The 18,396-nt window shown below is 39.2% G+C and overlaps 1 protein-coding gene across 1 annotated transcript in view; it reads right to left on the bottom strand.

Moving 5' to 3' along the window:
• The window catches only part of tns1b (tensin 1b), a 201,610-nt gene that overhangs the window by 73,547 nt on the left and 109,667 nt on the right, over positions 1-18,396 (bottom strand). Inside the window, exon 4 of the mRNA XM_037686852.1 lies at positions 7,680-7,718. Coding sequence (XP_037542780.1) covers positions 7,680-7,718 — 39 coding nt within the window. The remainder of the gene's footprint in view (positions 1-7,679; positions 7,719-18,396) is intronic.

The following is an 18,396-nucleotide window of genomic DNA, read 5'->3' as shown; positions in this document are numbered from 1 at the left end:
CCCCGAGCCCCCACCCCTTAGCCCCCACCATCTGCTCCCTAAACAGGCCTCTCTTGAAAACGAGTTCTCGTGGCTCAATGAGACTACCTGTATAAATAAAGTGTAAATGAGTGACCAGACTAAGTACTTTTACCAATACAAGCTAATAGATGTCGGTGTTTTCCGTGTGGTGGCGAGAGCCACGTCCTGAGTTACGCGCCGTTTGTACTGACAGTTTTCAAGGGGTGGAGGGTCAGCGTGAGGGTCAGCGTGAGGAAAGAGGCTGACATTAGCTTTTTAGCTAGCGCACCTGTATTGAGAACCACTAGCTTAATGTTACGTCAGTGCTGACAGGTGGAAGGGTGGGTGGGGAGTGCGCGCGGTTCGGTAGACTGGGTGAGGCGCCCCGCGTGCATAACGGTAGGGGAAACACTGGCTTTATTTGCAGTTAGTGCATTAAAAAAAATAATAATTCTGCTGCTATCACAATGTTTACGAGTGAGTCAGCCATATTGGATTTCGAGGTCATGCCGGATCAAGAATCTTTGACATTCCGAGTCGGAACATCAACATTGGGGGGAATTTCATGTGGAAATGTTCTAATATAACATTTTATTATAACTTTGAATAAACATTTTGTAAGAATAATATTTCATAGAGTGTATATTACAAATTCTTCACAATTTTCATTACATTTATACTGCATATTGTATAGTTTTTAATAGAATTACAGAAAAAACCCGACTTGCAGCCATCAGACAAATAATTATTTTTAACATTTGTATTAGAGCATAAATTGGCAACTTTTAAATACCTAATAAAAATATAAACACAGTTTATAGGCCATTTGTTCTGATTTGTCCTGTTGAATTGGTCTCTCCTCTGAAGCTGTTCCAGATGTTTCAGGACATTTTCTTCATTAAGAAACTTTAGAAAAGCACAACCCTTCTGTTCTGGCTGCACTTTAGTTCTTTAACATCTCACATGGCCGTTCTGTGTGTTTGATCCAACCTGAGCGGCCTCAAATACCTTCATGTTTCAGCTCCGCTGCTGCGAGAACACATGCAGAATCTCATCAACAATACAGATGAAAAATTACAATCATGATCGCAGTTTGCATCACACTAAACTGAACTTAAGTGGCTACATATGCAGGGAGTGAAACGCATCCAAAAGCAACAAAAATCACAATTTGTTTTGCGTTAAAGTAAGAATGTCTTAAATAAACTACACTCCTAGTTTTACTGAGCAGCAGCTGTTTGCAGCTGCAGACTCCTTCATTAAGTTCATTTTATTTGTTTTTAAAGAGGAAAATGAAAAAAACAAAAAAATCTTTATCAAAGTTCAAAAATGTTGCGATGCTGTAGGACAGGAGAATAAACATATTGCTGTAATGTTCAACAGTGCTTTCTAGTGGAAAGAAGCAACAACTGCAGGTTAGGACTTTTTAGTTTAGAAAAATAACAACAACTTAGAATCAGAAAAATACAAACCACCAATAAAAACAAATGCTTTTGGTCCACACAAGACGTGACGGCTTCTTAAAAAGAAAGTCTTGCGTTAAGTAACAATTCTCGTCTCCTCAGAAACATTTTTTAAAAATGTCTCAATAGAAAATACAAAATGAAAGTAGCTTTCCGTATATTGACCGCCCACTTTAATAAGATAAGATAGAAATTGATTGATCCCACAGGAAATTGTTGTTAGGACACTTGGCAGCTTTTGTGTTGCAGGTGGAAAACATGTCAATGACTGGTTAACTCATTTATGTACCATAATTACCGGTGTATAAGCCGCTATTTTTTTTTTTCACGCATTGGACTTTGCAGCTTATACACACACGAGTAGCTGATTTATGCAGTTTTTAAAAATTATATTTTATTTTTACATTTTATTTTGACAGGCTGTCAAGCTTCCTGCTGCTGAATAACATTTTCTTTTGACACCTGGGCGCTGAGAGAGCTGCCCAACACACACCCCTCTTGGGGGTGGTTTTTTTTTTTTTTGCAATGCCAAATGTAAAAATTGTTAGTTTTTAAATTTAGTCATAAACAGTTTTTATCTCATTGCAACAGTTACGCTAAGCACACCATCGACAATCTACAGTTGATGTGATTTTCTGTAGATCTCCTTAAGAACCCCCCCCCCCCCCCCCCACACACACACACACATTTTGCAAAGAGTGAAACTCATTTATTCTATGATCTCAATGGGATTAGCCTGGTTAAATAGAAGTTAATAAAATTTTATAGATTCATTACAAATAGAGTGAAATATTGCAAGCCTTTATTTCTTGTCATTTTGATGATTCTGGGTTTCAGATCATGAAAACCCAGAACTCAGTGTCTCAGAAAATGAGAATATTGTGATAAAGTTCCATATTGGAAACTCGTGCACACTGTGCACAGACGAATCCTAGACATGGGCTACAGATGTTGCATTCCTCAAGTCCAGCCACTCCTGAACCTGAGGCAACGTCAGAAGTGTCTTATCTGGACTGAGAACAAAAAAAAGGAAAACTGGAACACTGTACAGTAGTCCCTTGCTACTTTGCGGTTTTTCGCTTATGTGGAACATAAACCCCCGTGATAAACGATGGACTACTGTAATTCCAAACCAGTGTTTGTTCTTGTAAACAGCAGTGTTTCTAGAAATGGTTTCATCCACAACAAAATAACATGTTATTTCAGTCTACATTCAAATCTTTGATAAAGTGATTGTTTATTAAAAAAATAAGAAATGTTGAAGTCGAACAGACGGAGGGGTCCAGCGTCCCCTCACATGTTAGTTATGTAACGGAGCGAGCAGCCGGGTCCGTATCAGTGGGACCGGACTGGGTGAGAAACTCTGATATGTCAGTAGTGGTTAAGGTTCACCGCCTGCTTGAAAGTTTTTCCCACAGAAAGGAACGAGCACTCCTTCATACTGCCGGTCCTGAGGGATTCTTGGTACGCTGAGAGCACCCGATCCATTGGGGGTGGGGTGGAGAAAAAGCAAAACAGCTTGGATTAGCGTGACCCCCACTCCCTCTGAAATGCCATATGCAAAAGCTACAGATGAAGAAGAGCTACGGACGCAAACAGCTGACTGATGTTACAGAATATTATGAGCGGGTCAAAAATAAACTAATATGAGTTTGATTAACTTGTTTTCACAAAAACAAACGCAGTTTCAAGAAATATCTTCCTTCACACAACAATCCAAAACGCTGTGAGAACTATATACTAATGTACGACGATGGCGCTTTAGGGTCATGCTAAGATTTTTTTTTTTAAACCCATAAAATTACGAGAATAAAGTCGTACGAGACTTTTTTTTTTGCATCTCTTGTTTATTATTATTATTTTTTCCACGAGTCGGATCCACCACGTGACCTGTCAATCAATCCTCTAAGCGTGTCAGTAAATGACCGATTCAAAGCTAAATGCTCGTTACCTGCAGAGAGCTGCTGCAGCCCATCAGAGCGTACCACCTTACTGTAAGCAGGTGCAAAGTCCTGATACTGATAATAATCTGATGCTGATGTGCTAACAGATTATCTGTCTCCTTATTTGTAAAACAAATACCAAAGTATAACTTAAGATGCTCAACATTCTTTATTTTACTACAGTTAAAATGCGATAAACTCTGCTTTATCGTGTCAGAGTTCGGATAATATTACGATGCATTTAGCTTGGTCATTTGCTGACACGCCTACTGGATTGATTGACAGGTCGCGTCGGGATCCGACTCGTGGAAAAACACAAAAATAAACGAGAGCTACAAAAAAAAAAAAAAAAGTATTGTACAACATTGTGTCTTGGATTTTTTTTAACTTACTTTTTTATTTATTTATTTTAGAAAATAAGAGCTGAATAAACATCTTCAGAAAAATAATCTGTACTTTTTGCTGGATGGTTGCAGAACATGGAACAGTCTCCAAATCACAGCTGACTCTGATTTTCATTATTTTTATTTCGTGTATGTTTATTGAACATATTTGTTTCTAATGTAGTTCCTACTTTCGGAGAGGTGAGATCATACAGACAAACACCACCAAGTGTCTGATGGTGCTGCAGATTCAGGTCCCAATCAGTAAAAAAACCCAAAAAACAACCTGTGGTTCTGAACTCAGCTCTGATTGGACCCCATCTGCACAATCTATGCCCTGCTGTTACTCATTACTCAGCAATGTCCTGGACCCCCTGTACCACCTCACTACACCAGAGGGGAGATGACGTACGTGTTGGTGGTTTTTGGGTTACAGAAAGAGTTGATTCATTATGTGTGTGTGTGTGTGTGTGTGTGTATTGGGGTGGGGGGGACCCCCCTCACATCTCTCTACCTCCGTCTAAACCCTGAGAATACTTATTCCTGGCTGAACTGGCTGCTTGACATGAGGGAACATCCGAGGAATGCTTCACAGCAGAGTCCATTAGTTCTGATAAAGGACAACCAACTAACCTCACTCTTTAGTAGTGAATAAATTTGTCAGTAAAATATTCATTTTAAGCTAACTGTGCAACCTGGATTTAATTAACAATGCTTGGTTGCTTTAATATGTCAAATATTGCTTCAGTAGAACAAAACCTGCTTATTTTGACTGTTAACTCACTAAAAGCTTCAGAATTAAGACAAGCAGCTGTTCGATCCAAACATTCAGTGATGTTTTTGGAGACTCTTTGGCTATCTGCATTTTTAATTGTCAATGTGGACATTCATATCTTCTAATGCAGCTTCAAGAAAAAACTTGGTCCGTGCAAAACAATATGATCAACATGCAAAACCAGTAATGGAGACAAGTGGAAATCTCATGAAAATCTATTCAATGGGAACTTGTGCTTCCTCAACAAAACAGACTCATATTAACCTGGATGCCTAAAATCATTTGTGGGTGAGCGAACGTCTGCATGTATTACTGAGGTTGAGCTCTTTATGTTTTGAAATGTTTGAACTTCTACAGTTTTGTGTCAGTTTGGCATACTTCCTCCACCAGCTGAAGATGATTGTAAGACGTTTCACTAAATACCAAGTTTTCAGGGAAAAACAATTGACAAGAGACTTTGCATTTTATTATATCATGAAGGTTTTTGAACATCTTTGTGGGCAAGCTTATGAAAATATGTAAAAAATGTTGCCTTTCATTTCAATCAGATGGAGCTAAGATGTTCAGCTACTGAAGATGTATCTTGCCCAGTTTGTAGCTCATCAATCTGACTGCATTCTGAGATTCAGACGAGAAACGCTTCGCATTTCTCGCCAACATTTTTCCCTGACTAAGTTTATGTGTGGCTAGTGTTGTAATCAGCCTCCACCTGAATGGGACAGTTAATCATGTTTGGTCTCTGGCAGGAAGAGGAGGAATTCTCCAAACAAGGAGCTGAAGGCGAGCACACCTCGCAGAGCAGCTGCTGGGAATGTTAGTAGGAATCATGCATGAATCCACGTCCACACACTAACCACATCGCCCGGTTCCTGTCATACATTGAGAAGGGAAACAGCCGGGGACTTACTCATCTGTCTACAGAACAAACACCAAGAAATCTTCCTGGAACTCTAAACAGGTTTATCTTGCAGTCACCCATTTGTGTCCCTAATCAGAGCTAAAACCAATATAAAATGTTGAAACAGCCATAAAGTTGTTCATTCACTCATTTCTTTCTCTTCTTACTCTTTAACATTAGGCCCAGATATAGCAATGATGAATCACTTATTTAAAACCAGTCGCACCACGTTTTTCTGCTGCATCACCTTGCAACAATGTCCTATTTTGTCTTATTTGGACATTTGGGCTTCCTTATTCTTTTTTCAGCTTTTCCCTGTTCAGTGGTCGCCACAGCCAGTCATCCTCATCCATCTCACTCTGCCCTCTGTCTTCACTCCAACTACCCCCATGTCCTCTCTAACTGCATCCATACAACTCATCTCCGTCTTTTTACTGGCAGCTGCATTTCTAACATTCTTCTACCAATGTACCCACTGTCCCTCCTCTGGACATGTCCAAACCATCTCAGTCTGGACTCTCTAACTTTATCTCCCAGTTGTTCAACCTGCGCTGTACCTCTGATGATCTCATTCCTAATCTTACCCATCCTTGTCACTCATAAGGAGAACCTCAACATCTTATTTCTGCCACTTCCAGTTCTTTATCATGTATTTTTGTCAATCACACTGTCTCCTGACCAAACAACATCTCACAACCGTCTTGTAAAGCTTTTTTGACCTTTGCTGCCACTGTTAAGTCGCAAATGCGTCCTGAAAGTTTTCTCCATCCACTCCAACATGCCTGGATTCTCTTCAAGTGCATACTGCAACCTCTCCAAGTTCTCTTCCACCTTTTCCCTGTTCTCACCACAGATCACTGTCATCTGCAAACATCATAGTCCATGGGGATTTCTGCTTGAACTCATCTGTTATTTTGTCCATCAGCAGAGCAAACAAGAAGGGGCTCAGAGCAGATCCTTGATGCACTCCCACATCCACTTTCAGGTTTCCAAAACTTGAACAGATTCCCCCAAAATTTTTTCGTTAGGAACATTTAAAAACTAAATGAAAATGAAGCCAAAGAGGCCCACATCTTACAACAACGAGAAGAAATATGATGCTTTTCTTCTCCATAACTTAACAGTTGGCTTGAGACTAAATGCCATTATTCAAATACTAGATTCATTATAAAGATGCAGCCTACCATTTTCTCATTTGGAACAATTGATCAGAGTTTGGAATAATAACTGGTAATTAAAACCTGCTGCAGCAACAAATATAGCATGTTGTGCTTTTACAACAAGAAATAGCATCTCTGACTTAATGATGCACCAACAACTAAATCATGAGATTAAAGAAAGAAACATCTCAGCAGGTCAGTTTATGTCCCAACTTTCTTCATGCATCCGTGTTCTTGTTGTCAATCTGACAGAGTTTTAGGGCCTCTAAAAACCAGCTCAACTGTTACATGCAGCTCAAAGAGCAGACAGCTCAACAAATGCAGTCAGACGTGTTTATGAAGGTGGTTAGCACCTCTAATCCAGACACAAACACCTCTGGAGTGACTCCTTTTGGCAAAAAAAGATCTTTAGCAGTAACTCAAATTCTACAACAGAAATAAAGAAAACTACAGCTTCAACAAACTGGATGAAGGTATAAACTCTGCATTTTGTGTTTGAAGATACGTATGCCCCTGCACATCTCAAACAGATGTCTTCATGTCTAAAGCATCCAGTGCATTAGCATCTATAAGGATAATAACATGTTCAGAATTAATTATGGCAGCTTTTATGAAATAAAAACAGCTATTTTCTCTGTGAGGGCAGTAAAGTGCAGGGGATATTTGGTTTGGTTTGTCGAGTACCCAAAACCCATTTAAACACACAAACATGTGAAGTTGTGAGTGAGCAAATCAGATCCAAGTCAAACATAGCTCCTTACGCCAATACCAAAAAAGGCAACAGAGCAAGCGTCTTTTTTATGGTACTTCGATCTCTTCATACTTAAGACTACGGCTCACTTTTCTCAGAGTGCATGACTGTTTTTGGTCTCTTAGCTCTATTTTTATTTTAATAACAGAAACATTTCTGGAAAACAACAGTTATGTCATTACTTGACCTAACTTGTGTTTGGTTAAAACCAGCCCAACGTTAGTGCTATCTAATAATCACTCACCACAATGTTCATTATGATTGGTTGTCATAAAATAACGTAAAAAACTTAGTTTTTTTTCTTACCAGCTCATAGTTTGTGGCTGGAACACAAGATGACGTCACCTGAAAACAAACACACAAATGGGTCAGTTATGGATATTAACATGGTGATTTTTTTATACAATAAATATAAAACTTCAAGCATTAAACTTAGTTGCAGACCAGTATTATTGTTGCAATATTTAACACCAATATAATATAAACTCAAATTTCTGATTTTAGTTCCACTTGCTTTGGCACCCCCATGTGGTCAAGAAATAAGCATTTTTTTTTGAAGGAATACATTTCGCCCAGTTTTAAACTGACATTATTTTATGTCGAGAAATGATTAATTTAAAGCCATTTTGGCCAAACCTTACCAAGAAAGTCATGTGCCATACCATGCAACAGATGCAATCCATTAGCTTTTGAGATACAGTATGTTTTAGGGATAACTCAACTACAACCAAACCAAATTGTAGCTCAATATCTGGGAAAACTGACTGAATTAGCCATATTTGTTTCTGCTAAGGTTGTGAAAACCAAGTGTAAAACCAAATTTAATCAAAAACTCCAATTCTAAATGATTCAAGACGTTTTTATCTCCTAAACTTGTAGCAAAACCACTATAAGAAAAACGGCATGTGTGAGGAGCCTTGGCTGATCTGATTAGTCTAGCTGTGTTTATGAGTGTAGACTGCAGATCCAAACAGATAAAAAAAGAGAATAATGATAATGACATTGAAAAGAAGATTCGATTGAAGGGATTCTAGAGGAAAATAGATGCTTGATGAGGATGAAAGCAAACAGGAAGTCGCCGTCGATGTTTCCTTCCTGTGCACGTCTGCATTCTGTTTAACCATCATTCATCTCCTGCTTCTCGGAGGGAAAATAAATCCTGTAAACTTAATTTTCACCACTTAGCACGCTCATCTGATAACGCAGGAGAGCTTTACGATTCCAGCGAGCTTTTGAATTGTTTATATCCTTTATCCTTGTTTTACTACCGCACTGTACCTTTTTTTAGCTTTGAAAGATTAGAGCTCACTGTTATCACAAGTGCTGACCACTAAAGGTACCTTTCATCTCAGCTGCTGTCCTTATCTGAGACTAATTGAGTAATTGCATGAACACAAGGCTTTGGATAAGAACACGTCTGCTTATTGTTCCAGCAGTACATTCCTCATCTGACCACCACATAAATTAAATTCTCGCCCTCTTGGGTTTGTCTCAACATTCGCCTTTGGAAAATAGCTTCAAGCATACGGGCAGAAAGATATTCACCACTTAATGTTAAAATAATCAAGCATGAGTGCATAAATGTTGGCAAATATAAATATTCAACTGTTGAAGTGTGTGGTTCTGTAACTCAAACCAAGAAACCCAGTTCAGTATACTGGATGATGATGCACTTGTTGCCGCCTCCCACACTGACCCTGTTCCTTTAAAAACGATACGTTTAGAACCAAGGCTTCATCTATCATATATCAAACAGTTCCTTGCAAAACTATCAATCCCTCCTTTGACTGGACCACTCCAGGGCATGGTTCTCCCTAAAGCACTAAGTGTTGCTTTAGTAATCTATTAAGAGTTGCCGTCCTGCTGGAAGATGGACATATGGCGCACATGTGACATCACGTGCACCACAGTATGGTACCACTGACGGGAGCTCTGTTTTGACTCTTTTTGTTCATGTTGTTTTATTTTATATTTTTTGCGTCTACACTGTACACCCATGCTACGAGTATGACTGCAAAGCACTTTTGGAGTTTTGTGCGTCTCTGCCTTGCCATCCTGCCATCGTGGTTTAGTTCCCGGCAGTCTTCCATGCTTGGGCTCAGGCTCTGGCCTGCCATGGCCTCTGTCTCCATGATCCTCCATCTGCCTGCATGGACCCCTCTACGGACCCATTCGGCTCGAAAGGAAAACATTGGATGTTCTGTGACTGCCAGACCCAGTTCTGGAGGGCGGTCATCGTCCGTTGCAGTGGTCATTCTTATTATCATGTTGCTAACGGGACTGTGCTGCTAACAAGACCACGCTGCTAAAAGAACCTCACTGCTAACAGTACCATGGTACATGCTGTAGATGCATTTCGTTTTTTTACTTTTGGTGCTTTGTTTTTGTATTATTGATGCATGCTTTAGTATTTGTTTGTATTTATTTATTTATTTGTTTGTTTGGTTGGTTGGTGAGTCGAGACTGTTCTTCTGGTTCTGAACATTTCATTGCATTGTTAATATTGTGTTAATCTGCATATGACAAATAAACCTAAACCCAATCCGTCCAGACCTGATTAAAAATAAAAACAAAACACTGACTTTCTACTAAATTATTTCTCCATTTTGCTCCGTCAATCTTTCTTTAACACTGATGAGTTTCCCATTATATACTGATGGAAACACATCCCCACAGCATGATACTGCCTCCACCATGCTTCACTGTGTGTATGGTGTTCTTGGCATGACGAGAGGTGGTAGGTTTGAACCAGATATGGTCCTGTCCTCGATGGTAAAATCTGTCAGTTTTAGTCTCATCTGACCACAACGCCATGTTTGGGGAAAAAAAAAATTCTCAAAAAGTCGCATTTTCAAATCAGTGTTTCGTTACGTTTTTTTCCTGCCATTCTTCCATGAACTCCAGTTTCTCCCAGAGGTGGTCCAATGGACAGATCCTCCCATCTCCGTAGAAGAGCTGACAGCTTCCCTTGGCAAGTTCATGGACTGTGGTGGACAACCACCTCTTTGCACGTTTGCTGTAGTGAAACAATCTTTCCATTTCCTAATAATGGATTTATTGGAGGACGGCACAATGGCACAGAGGTTAGAGTTGGGGCCTCCCAGTAAGAAGGACGCAGGATCGCCCTTTGGTCTGGGGTCTTTCTGGATGAAGTGTGCATCTTCTTATGCTTCTGGGGCATTTGCTAGGCATACTGGTTTCCTCCCACAGACCAAAACCATGCATGTTAGGTTAATTGGTAACTAATTCATCCCTCATTGCGTGTGAGAGAATGAATGGTTGTATTGTCTGTCTTTATGTGGCCCTGGTATGGACCTGTCCAAGATGTGCCCTGCCTCATGCGCAGAGATCGCTGGAGACGGACACCAGCTCCCCATTCTCAGGACAGGAACAGCAGATTAAAAAAAATGGAGGAATGGATATACTGGCGGTTTGAGATGTTAAGGGCTGAGATAATTTGTATAACACAACCCTGATCATTACCTCTCTTTAACTTTGTCTCCGACTCATGTTGTCTCGGTCTTTGTGCTCTCTTGCTTTGTGGTAGCCCAAACTACTTAAAGGTGGTGAACAGATTGATTGTAAAGTCTATCAGAACAGGTGCATCTATGCTGAGATAATCAGACACACAGATTGCTCACAGACGGATCTTATTCGACCAATTATGCGACTTCTGAAGATAATGGTTGTTTCTTTAAAGCAAAGGGATATTTTTGAAACCCATTGTTTTTAGTGACTATCAAAGCGGTCACATCAGACATCAATGCATCACTGGATGGCTGCCACCAGAACGTCACTGGCTGATTAGATTAAAAAGTTAAGGATTTGTACTTTGGGCTATTAAAGCCCCTTTGTGACTTTTTTAGCTGCCTCTCCATCTGGAAAACAGGAATGTTCACTCTAAACAGGAAAGGATCTTGATAGCATTATGTTTTAGTTTGCTTCTGCTGTAGAAACAGATTATACAATATAAATATATGCTAAACTTTAATATACAGCAGGTTGCAGCAAAGAAGTTTCTGCATTCTGTCATCTTGCATATCACCAACCCAACTGAATGATAACGACGAGGACTTTGTTTTTAAGAGTTTTGTTTGAAGGTGATGACAGGACCAAGTATTTATGTCTGTTAAAAGTAACTCTAACCCTCTTATAAATATCTCCAACCTTATCACTTCTTCTACTTCTGGTGCCCTGAATCCTCAGGCCTGGGTAGTGGTTTGACTTTTTCCACTGCATAATACTGACAGCTGATCCACCTGCAGTAATTGAAGCCATTTAGATGCATATGATAATTCACATTCCTAGGAAAAAAATGTTTTGATTCATGGTAGAACTAAAAAAAACAACAACAAAAGGAGTTTCAAAGCTTTGATTTTCACACAGTGTGACACAAATGCATGGTTCCACCGTATATAGATTGTAATTTTCAACAACAATGTGAAGGCACAACTCCTATATAGATTTGAGACATGATGAGTGACCATCATCATCACTATCAAGTTTCAGTAATTTGTCAGTAGATGCCTTTGCCTCATCCTCAGTCTCAGGTGGCTTGAGAAGATCCCCAACGTTAACTTGAGGTCAAGAACCAACTAGAAGTTGGTCTTCCTCTGCATGAACTGGTTGATAATGTCACGAGTGCTGAACTTAAACCCAGGGAGAAAGAGATCATGGATGGCTAAACAGAACTGAAGACCAACTGAGAGTGAGGCGAAGGAAACTGGACTGATGTGGATTCTACTGAAGGAATAATCCGTTTGCAGGATGTGTTCATGACTCCATGCTCTCCAGTAAGTTTAATAGGTAATAATTGTCCAACAAAACAACGAGGGTTAACAGAAAATCTGTTAACTAGGGGGTCCCCAAGGTTCTGTCCTCTTGTTTACCATTTATGTTAACAATCTGAGTCAAAATATTTCAAATGCAAAATTTCCCTTTTATGTCGATAATACCGTCTTTTACAGCTATGGCATCACTGTTAATCTTTTGACTATTTGCAGGCAGCTTTTGATACTGTGCAGTCATTGCTGCTTGAAATCAGACTTGTCCTGAATGCCACAAAAATTAAAACGATGCAGTGTTCTAATGCTAGAAAGACATTTGATGCTTCTCCTAATGAGCTAGGCTTTTATGTTTTTTTGCCCATGCAGAGTGGAATAACTTGCTAACTGTATTAAAGTGTCAAAAGTTTATTCCAATTAGTGCTTTTAAAAAGAAGGTTTAGGGTTTGGAAGAACACTTGTTTGACGTTTTTAACGGCCTTAATTTTGAGGCTCATATTCTGTTCTTGCGTGTTTGTTTTTTAATGGTAAATGAACTGTACTTATACAGCATATTTCTATCTTAAGATACTCAAAGCATTTTACACTACAATCTGTGCCCTCATTTACCCATTCATACAGCACTACTATGTCTTTTCAAAGAATAATCAGTGCTTCATCACATTCGTACACCGACAGGACACACACTGCCCAGGGACACTTCGGCATGTGACTGCTGGTGGAATTGAACCCCCAACTCTTGCATTGGAGGACGACTGCTCCAACCACTCAGCCACGGCTGCCCCATTCTACTAATGTATAATAAGTTATATTATGTACCTTATTTTTTTTTAGCATTTTAGTGGTTTTCATACGCATTTCTGAAACTGGTGCTGTTGCCTTCTTGGCTAGGACTCCCTTGAAAAAGAGCTCTTGTAATACCAACAGTTTTGGGGGGTAAAACAACAGTTTTACTCCCCAAACCATGAAGATAGCTATGAAAACTGGCATGATCAAGAAAAACCCTACTTTTATCCAAATTACTTTACTACACCACAAACAGCCAATAGTATTGTGCTATTGTATTTGGACAAAGCAGTCAAACTGTAGACACTATTTATGTAAAGCAGAGGACAGGTGAGCACAGCAGAATGGGTTAGCCACAAGTGAAAAACTGGGAAACCACACCATAAAAAGACTCCACACTGAAGCACCCAAACAACAGCACAGACAGAGAAATAGACATAAACTGAAGCATGTGAGTTACTCATGATCATGCTCATGATCCTCGCCAGCAGTGCAACTACAACGACGGTTGTCAGCTCGGGCGTTCAGATTGGTTTAAAACTGAAGTCTCTGAACAATCCTAATTCCAAAGAAGTTGGAAGCTCAAATGTATATTTTATTCATAGTGAATCACAGTAAACATGTCAAATGTTGAAACTGAGAAATAGTATTTTATTAAAAAAAAGAGGCAATTTTGAATTTGACCACAGCAAGACATTTCAAAAAGCGTATACATGACCATGTTTACTGCTGTGAAGTGTCCTACTTTCTTTAAAAATACAGTCTGTACGATCTAAGAGCCAAGGAAAGCAGTTGCTGGAGGTTTTGGATGGGAAAGTTGTCCCATTGTTGTCTGATGTAGGATTGTGTTTAAAAGTCCTGGGTCGTTTGCTGAATGAGAAAAGAAAATGTTCTAAAACTTGTATATATTTTTCTTTAATATAGTTCCTTTCCTGATAAGTTGCTCATAGCAGAAGCACTAATGCACCCCCATACCATCAGAGACTGCTGTTAAACAGAGTGCTGATGTGGATGCTCCTTCTCTTCTTTAGAAGAAAAATGTGGCAGATCAGTTTCTCGCTTCACTTCATTCCATTTTAAATTAGCTTTAACTCATTACACTTTTTTTTTACAATTTTCCCCACCGTTTTCATAACTATGATTGTAGACGTTCTACTGTTGAATTCACTGCAAACATCAATCTTCTAGTACATTTAAGGATGTTACTGGTAAATGTTCTGTTTCCTGTGACACAAGGTGGAAGTTTTTTTATAAATTATGTAAAAATCTGTTACTTGAATTAATACAATCTATTTGTATCTGAGTTCACACCTGCACCAAACTAGGCAAAGAAAGTTTTATTTTCAGTTGAACTGCATCATATACAGACGTATTCCCTTATAAACAGAATATTAAATCTAAAGAAACCAAATATTTCTGAGTCCAGTTTGAATTTAGATGCAAACCTACAAAAAGCCTTTGTCCCATCGTTGCGGTGCGTGGGGAGAAAGCATGCATGTTGATGCTATCGGCACTATTCAAATGAGTTATATAATAAAGGATAATTGTGTTGTTGCATTCCATACATGCTTCTGATAACGGCATTAAACAGGGGCCCATTTCCTGCAGACAATGTCCACGTTGGACGTCTTTGCCTTGTACAGGACTCACATCAAGCAAGCTTCCTGTCCGCTGGTGACATACACTGAGTAGATACTGAATGTATTTTAAAAACAAGGCTAATCTTAAAGCTAAAGTAGGAAATGGGTATGCTTCGAGCAGTAAAATGTTTAGGGTGCAGGTTAGCTAATTTCTACTATGGAAAGGAGTGTGATGGTTTAAAATTTCAGCTTTGGCAGTGTAAACACAGCTGCCCCAGCAGCTTTTATGTTTCTCCAGATCTTTGCATCTGGCACGTCGCAGCAGAACTATTCAGTGCGTAAATTAAATTTGTGAAGTGTAACGAGTAACAGAAGGCTTCTCTGCATCTGTGATGGTGGAGGGTGCCAGGGTGCGGCGCTCACTGGACTTCTCAGGAGATAAAAGCCCAAAGGAATGATCACCTTCTACCTACTATCACATACTTATTTAAAAAGTTCCCAGTGTGTCAGTTAAATATCTAATGATGGAATGGAAAGATTGAACTTTTGGCGTGTTCAGTATTTGAACCCTGCAGTGGTTGGGCAGCGTCAAGATGTCGCTGCCGTGTTTCTGCTCCCCGGCTGGGACTCGGCAGCCTGCAGCCAAGCGGGGAGCCCGTACATCCCACCAGCGAGGAGTAAAATCGACGGCTTGTTTCTTTTGTTCCAACGTTACAGCAGGGGTCGTGTTTCCTTTGGCGGCTCTTTTACAACTTACATGTTGATTTATACATTAAACACAGTCCCGTCCGTCTGGCACCAGGCCAAACACCCAATGACAGAATGAGAGGCGGGGGCAGCTTGGAGGAATCAGAACTGGGGGATGGGGGGGTTAAAGTTGTGCTCCTTTGTTGTACTGGAAAGTTTGAACTTCCCTATGCTTCTTATTTGTTTTTGGAGAAGTCTTTGTTTACTGGAGAGCTTCAGTTTCAGTCTGGGATTGTTGGTAATCCACAATTTCACAGAATATTAATAATGTACACGTTAAAAAAAAATGCATATTACACACCAGAGCAATAGATGAAGATCATCTCACGTTGATAAATGATGGAATTGCAGATATTCTGGTTGAACACTGGAAAAAAGGGGCTTTAAAGGAGTTCAAGTGTTAGAGAGTTCTAGAGTTCAGAGGACCAATTGAGAATGAGGTTAACTATTTAGTCCAATTTTTAGTTAAATAACTGCTAAACTGGTCGAGCAATATGCTCATTGTTGTGTTTTCTAAAGTGAGTTGGTTTTGCGGCCATCTTAAATTGGGTCGACACCAAAAGTTAATAGTAGAGTACATCCATAGATTATTATTATTTATTTGAGCAAAGGCAAAAAGTTTAATATACTGTATTATTTTACATTAGTAGTGGTTACAGGTGTGCAGTGGAGAGCATCCTGTGCTCCAGCATCAACGTGTGGCATGGAGGCTGCACAGCTGCAGAAAGGAAAGCTTTGCAGAGAGTGGTGAAGGCTGCACAGAAGTATGTTGGAGTCAATCTCCCCACCATCACAGACATCTACACCTAAAGATGAAGGAAGAGGGCCACATGCATCATGAAGGACCCCACTCACTAGGGGCGAGCGAAAACTACATTAAAGGTCATCTAGAGTGAAATAAAAGAATCATACACAAAAAGAGCTTTTCTCTTGTAGGGCAGACTTGGTGCAACTCTCTGCTCAAAGCTATGAGCTCCCTGAATCTCACCGACTTGAATAAATACAGGTTTGACTCGTGGACTGGAAGGTACACACGAGAAACTGATATTTCTAATGATTCATAAAAGTTGACATGCCCATAAATTTGGACTCCCATTTAATCCTAAGTAAAGAATTTGGAAGCTGAATTCCAGTTCAGGAGAAAAACAAGAATGCCAGTTTGAGTCATATGTATTCAGCACAAACAAACATCTGCAAGGGATTGTGTTGAGCTTAGCTGGATGATAGTGCACTGAAAGAAGCCTAATCCTCCACTAAAGGTGAAACTGATTTTTATGTTAGCAGTAGGAGGGCCTAAATCATCCAAGACAAGAGGTTATTAAAAAAAGAAACCTAAACAAGCTGAGGCAAGCGGTTGTTTTTAACTGCACCGATGGCCGAGTGTAGAAAAACAACTCTTTCTAATTCTAATGTTTTAATTTAAATGTTCTAGGTATGCAAACACCTGTGTGTGAAGATTAATCCACTACCACCTTTGGGATGCTGGCAAAACTTAAACGTAATAAATTTATGTCTTGTGAGATTTGACACTTATTTACCTTTTGTAATACTTAAGATTAATTTGCTCATTTGAGCCGTTTGTCTTGATGCTTTCCAACTGGGCTGTGACTGTTGGAAACTCAAAATTGTGAAAAATGTTTAAGAAAATATGCAACTTTCTGTTGCCGTTTCACTGAACTCGAAGTGTTTGCAACAAAGTGACCAGCAAAGCTGTGCGGACGAGTTTCGAGCGGTCAGTTTGTATGAAAACTATTCTTGTCCGCAAAGTTTGCAAGACTGTATTTTGGGTCAAAGACATTAATTTGTTTCCAATCATTCTCATCTTGGTCCACTTTGTACCGAACTGGGCAGCCGCCCCCCACATTTATGATTTAGTCTATTTGAGTAGGAATACGAAGTTCTGTTTATTAATTAACTTATATTCATAATCAGTACATTTGTCATCTTTAGGACCTGGACATTTATCTTGGGTGTTTTCTGTCTAAGAGCTCCTGTGGGATCAAATATACTGAGTTTTAGCCATTTTTGTGTTTGCTAGAGTTGCTTAGGAGTGCCAGCCTTCTTGAATCAACATCAATAATCATGATTACTTTCTGAACTTTTCCACTTCTTATAAGCTTTGCTAAAAGACACAAATGCACCCACACAAACATTGTCAGCTTATAATACATTTATAGGATACATACGAGTAAAAAATGCCGGAATTTTATTTAATGATTAATTATTTTAAGTAATCTGCATAACCCACAGGGCTGCAATCATTAATCACTGCTGCGCCGCCTTTCCAGAACAAATAGCATGGTCATCCATATTAATATCATGCCTGGGAAACTAAACTGCAGCTGCCATAAGCAGGTCATGGCAAGAAAGGGGAGATAAATGTCACGGCCAATAAAATTTTATCTCCAAGATGTAAAAGTCTTTTAAACTTTCTGTGATGAAAAATGTTCAGCTAAAACTTTTAACCTGCCAAAAGGGAGGACATGGTGTTTAGTAGTTTTTTGGGGTTACACATTTTTGTTTAGGTTATGTGCACAGTGACAACAATTTAATTTATTAAAGACAGACAACTTGCAAAAAAATCATAGAATACAAATCAGTTTTGAATCATATATTTCAGGTACCAACTAGAAAAATTGCATTTCCTGCAAAAATGCAGTGTTATTGTATGCTGAACAACTTGCTGACAAACAGCTGAAATTAGCTAAAAACATGCTGAAAAGTACAGTATCTGAAATGGAAGAACAAGCCTAAGTTAGCAGAAGAACAAAGAACACACATTTGATGAATTTGACTTAAATTAGCGTAAATTAGCACAGAAATTAGCCAATTAGCTAAAAAATGCTGAAATTAGTAAGAAATAACTGAAAAGTAGCTGAAACGGCAAAACAAAGCTTAAATTACCAGAATTAAGTGGAGAGCACAATTGTACTCAATTAGGCTGAAAGCAGCAGAAATGTACACAAAATGTGGAAATGATCTGTAAAAAGCAGAAATTTGTCAAAAACAGCTGAATAGTAGCTAAAAAAAAGCTGATATAAGCTCAAATTACCAGAAGGAAGTGGAGCAGGCACAAGTGCACCCAATTAGATTGAAAGAAGCAGAAATGAGCACAAAATGTGGAAA

The sequence above is a fragment of the Nematolebias whitei genome, chromosome 13, assembly GCF_014905685.2.
Source record: "Nematolebias whitei isolate Nwh7 chromosome 13, NemWhi1, whole genome shotgun sequence".
Classification (NCBI taxonomy): Eukaryota; Metazoa; Chordata; class Actinopteri; order Cyprinodontiformes; family Rivulidae; genus Nematolebias; species Nematolebias whitei.
This window is presented reverse-complemented; position numbering and strand designations above follow the sequence as displayed.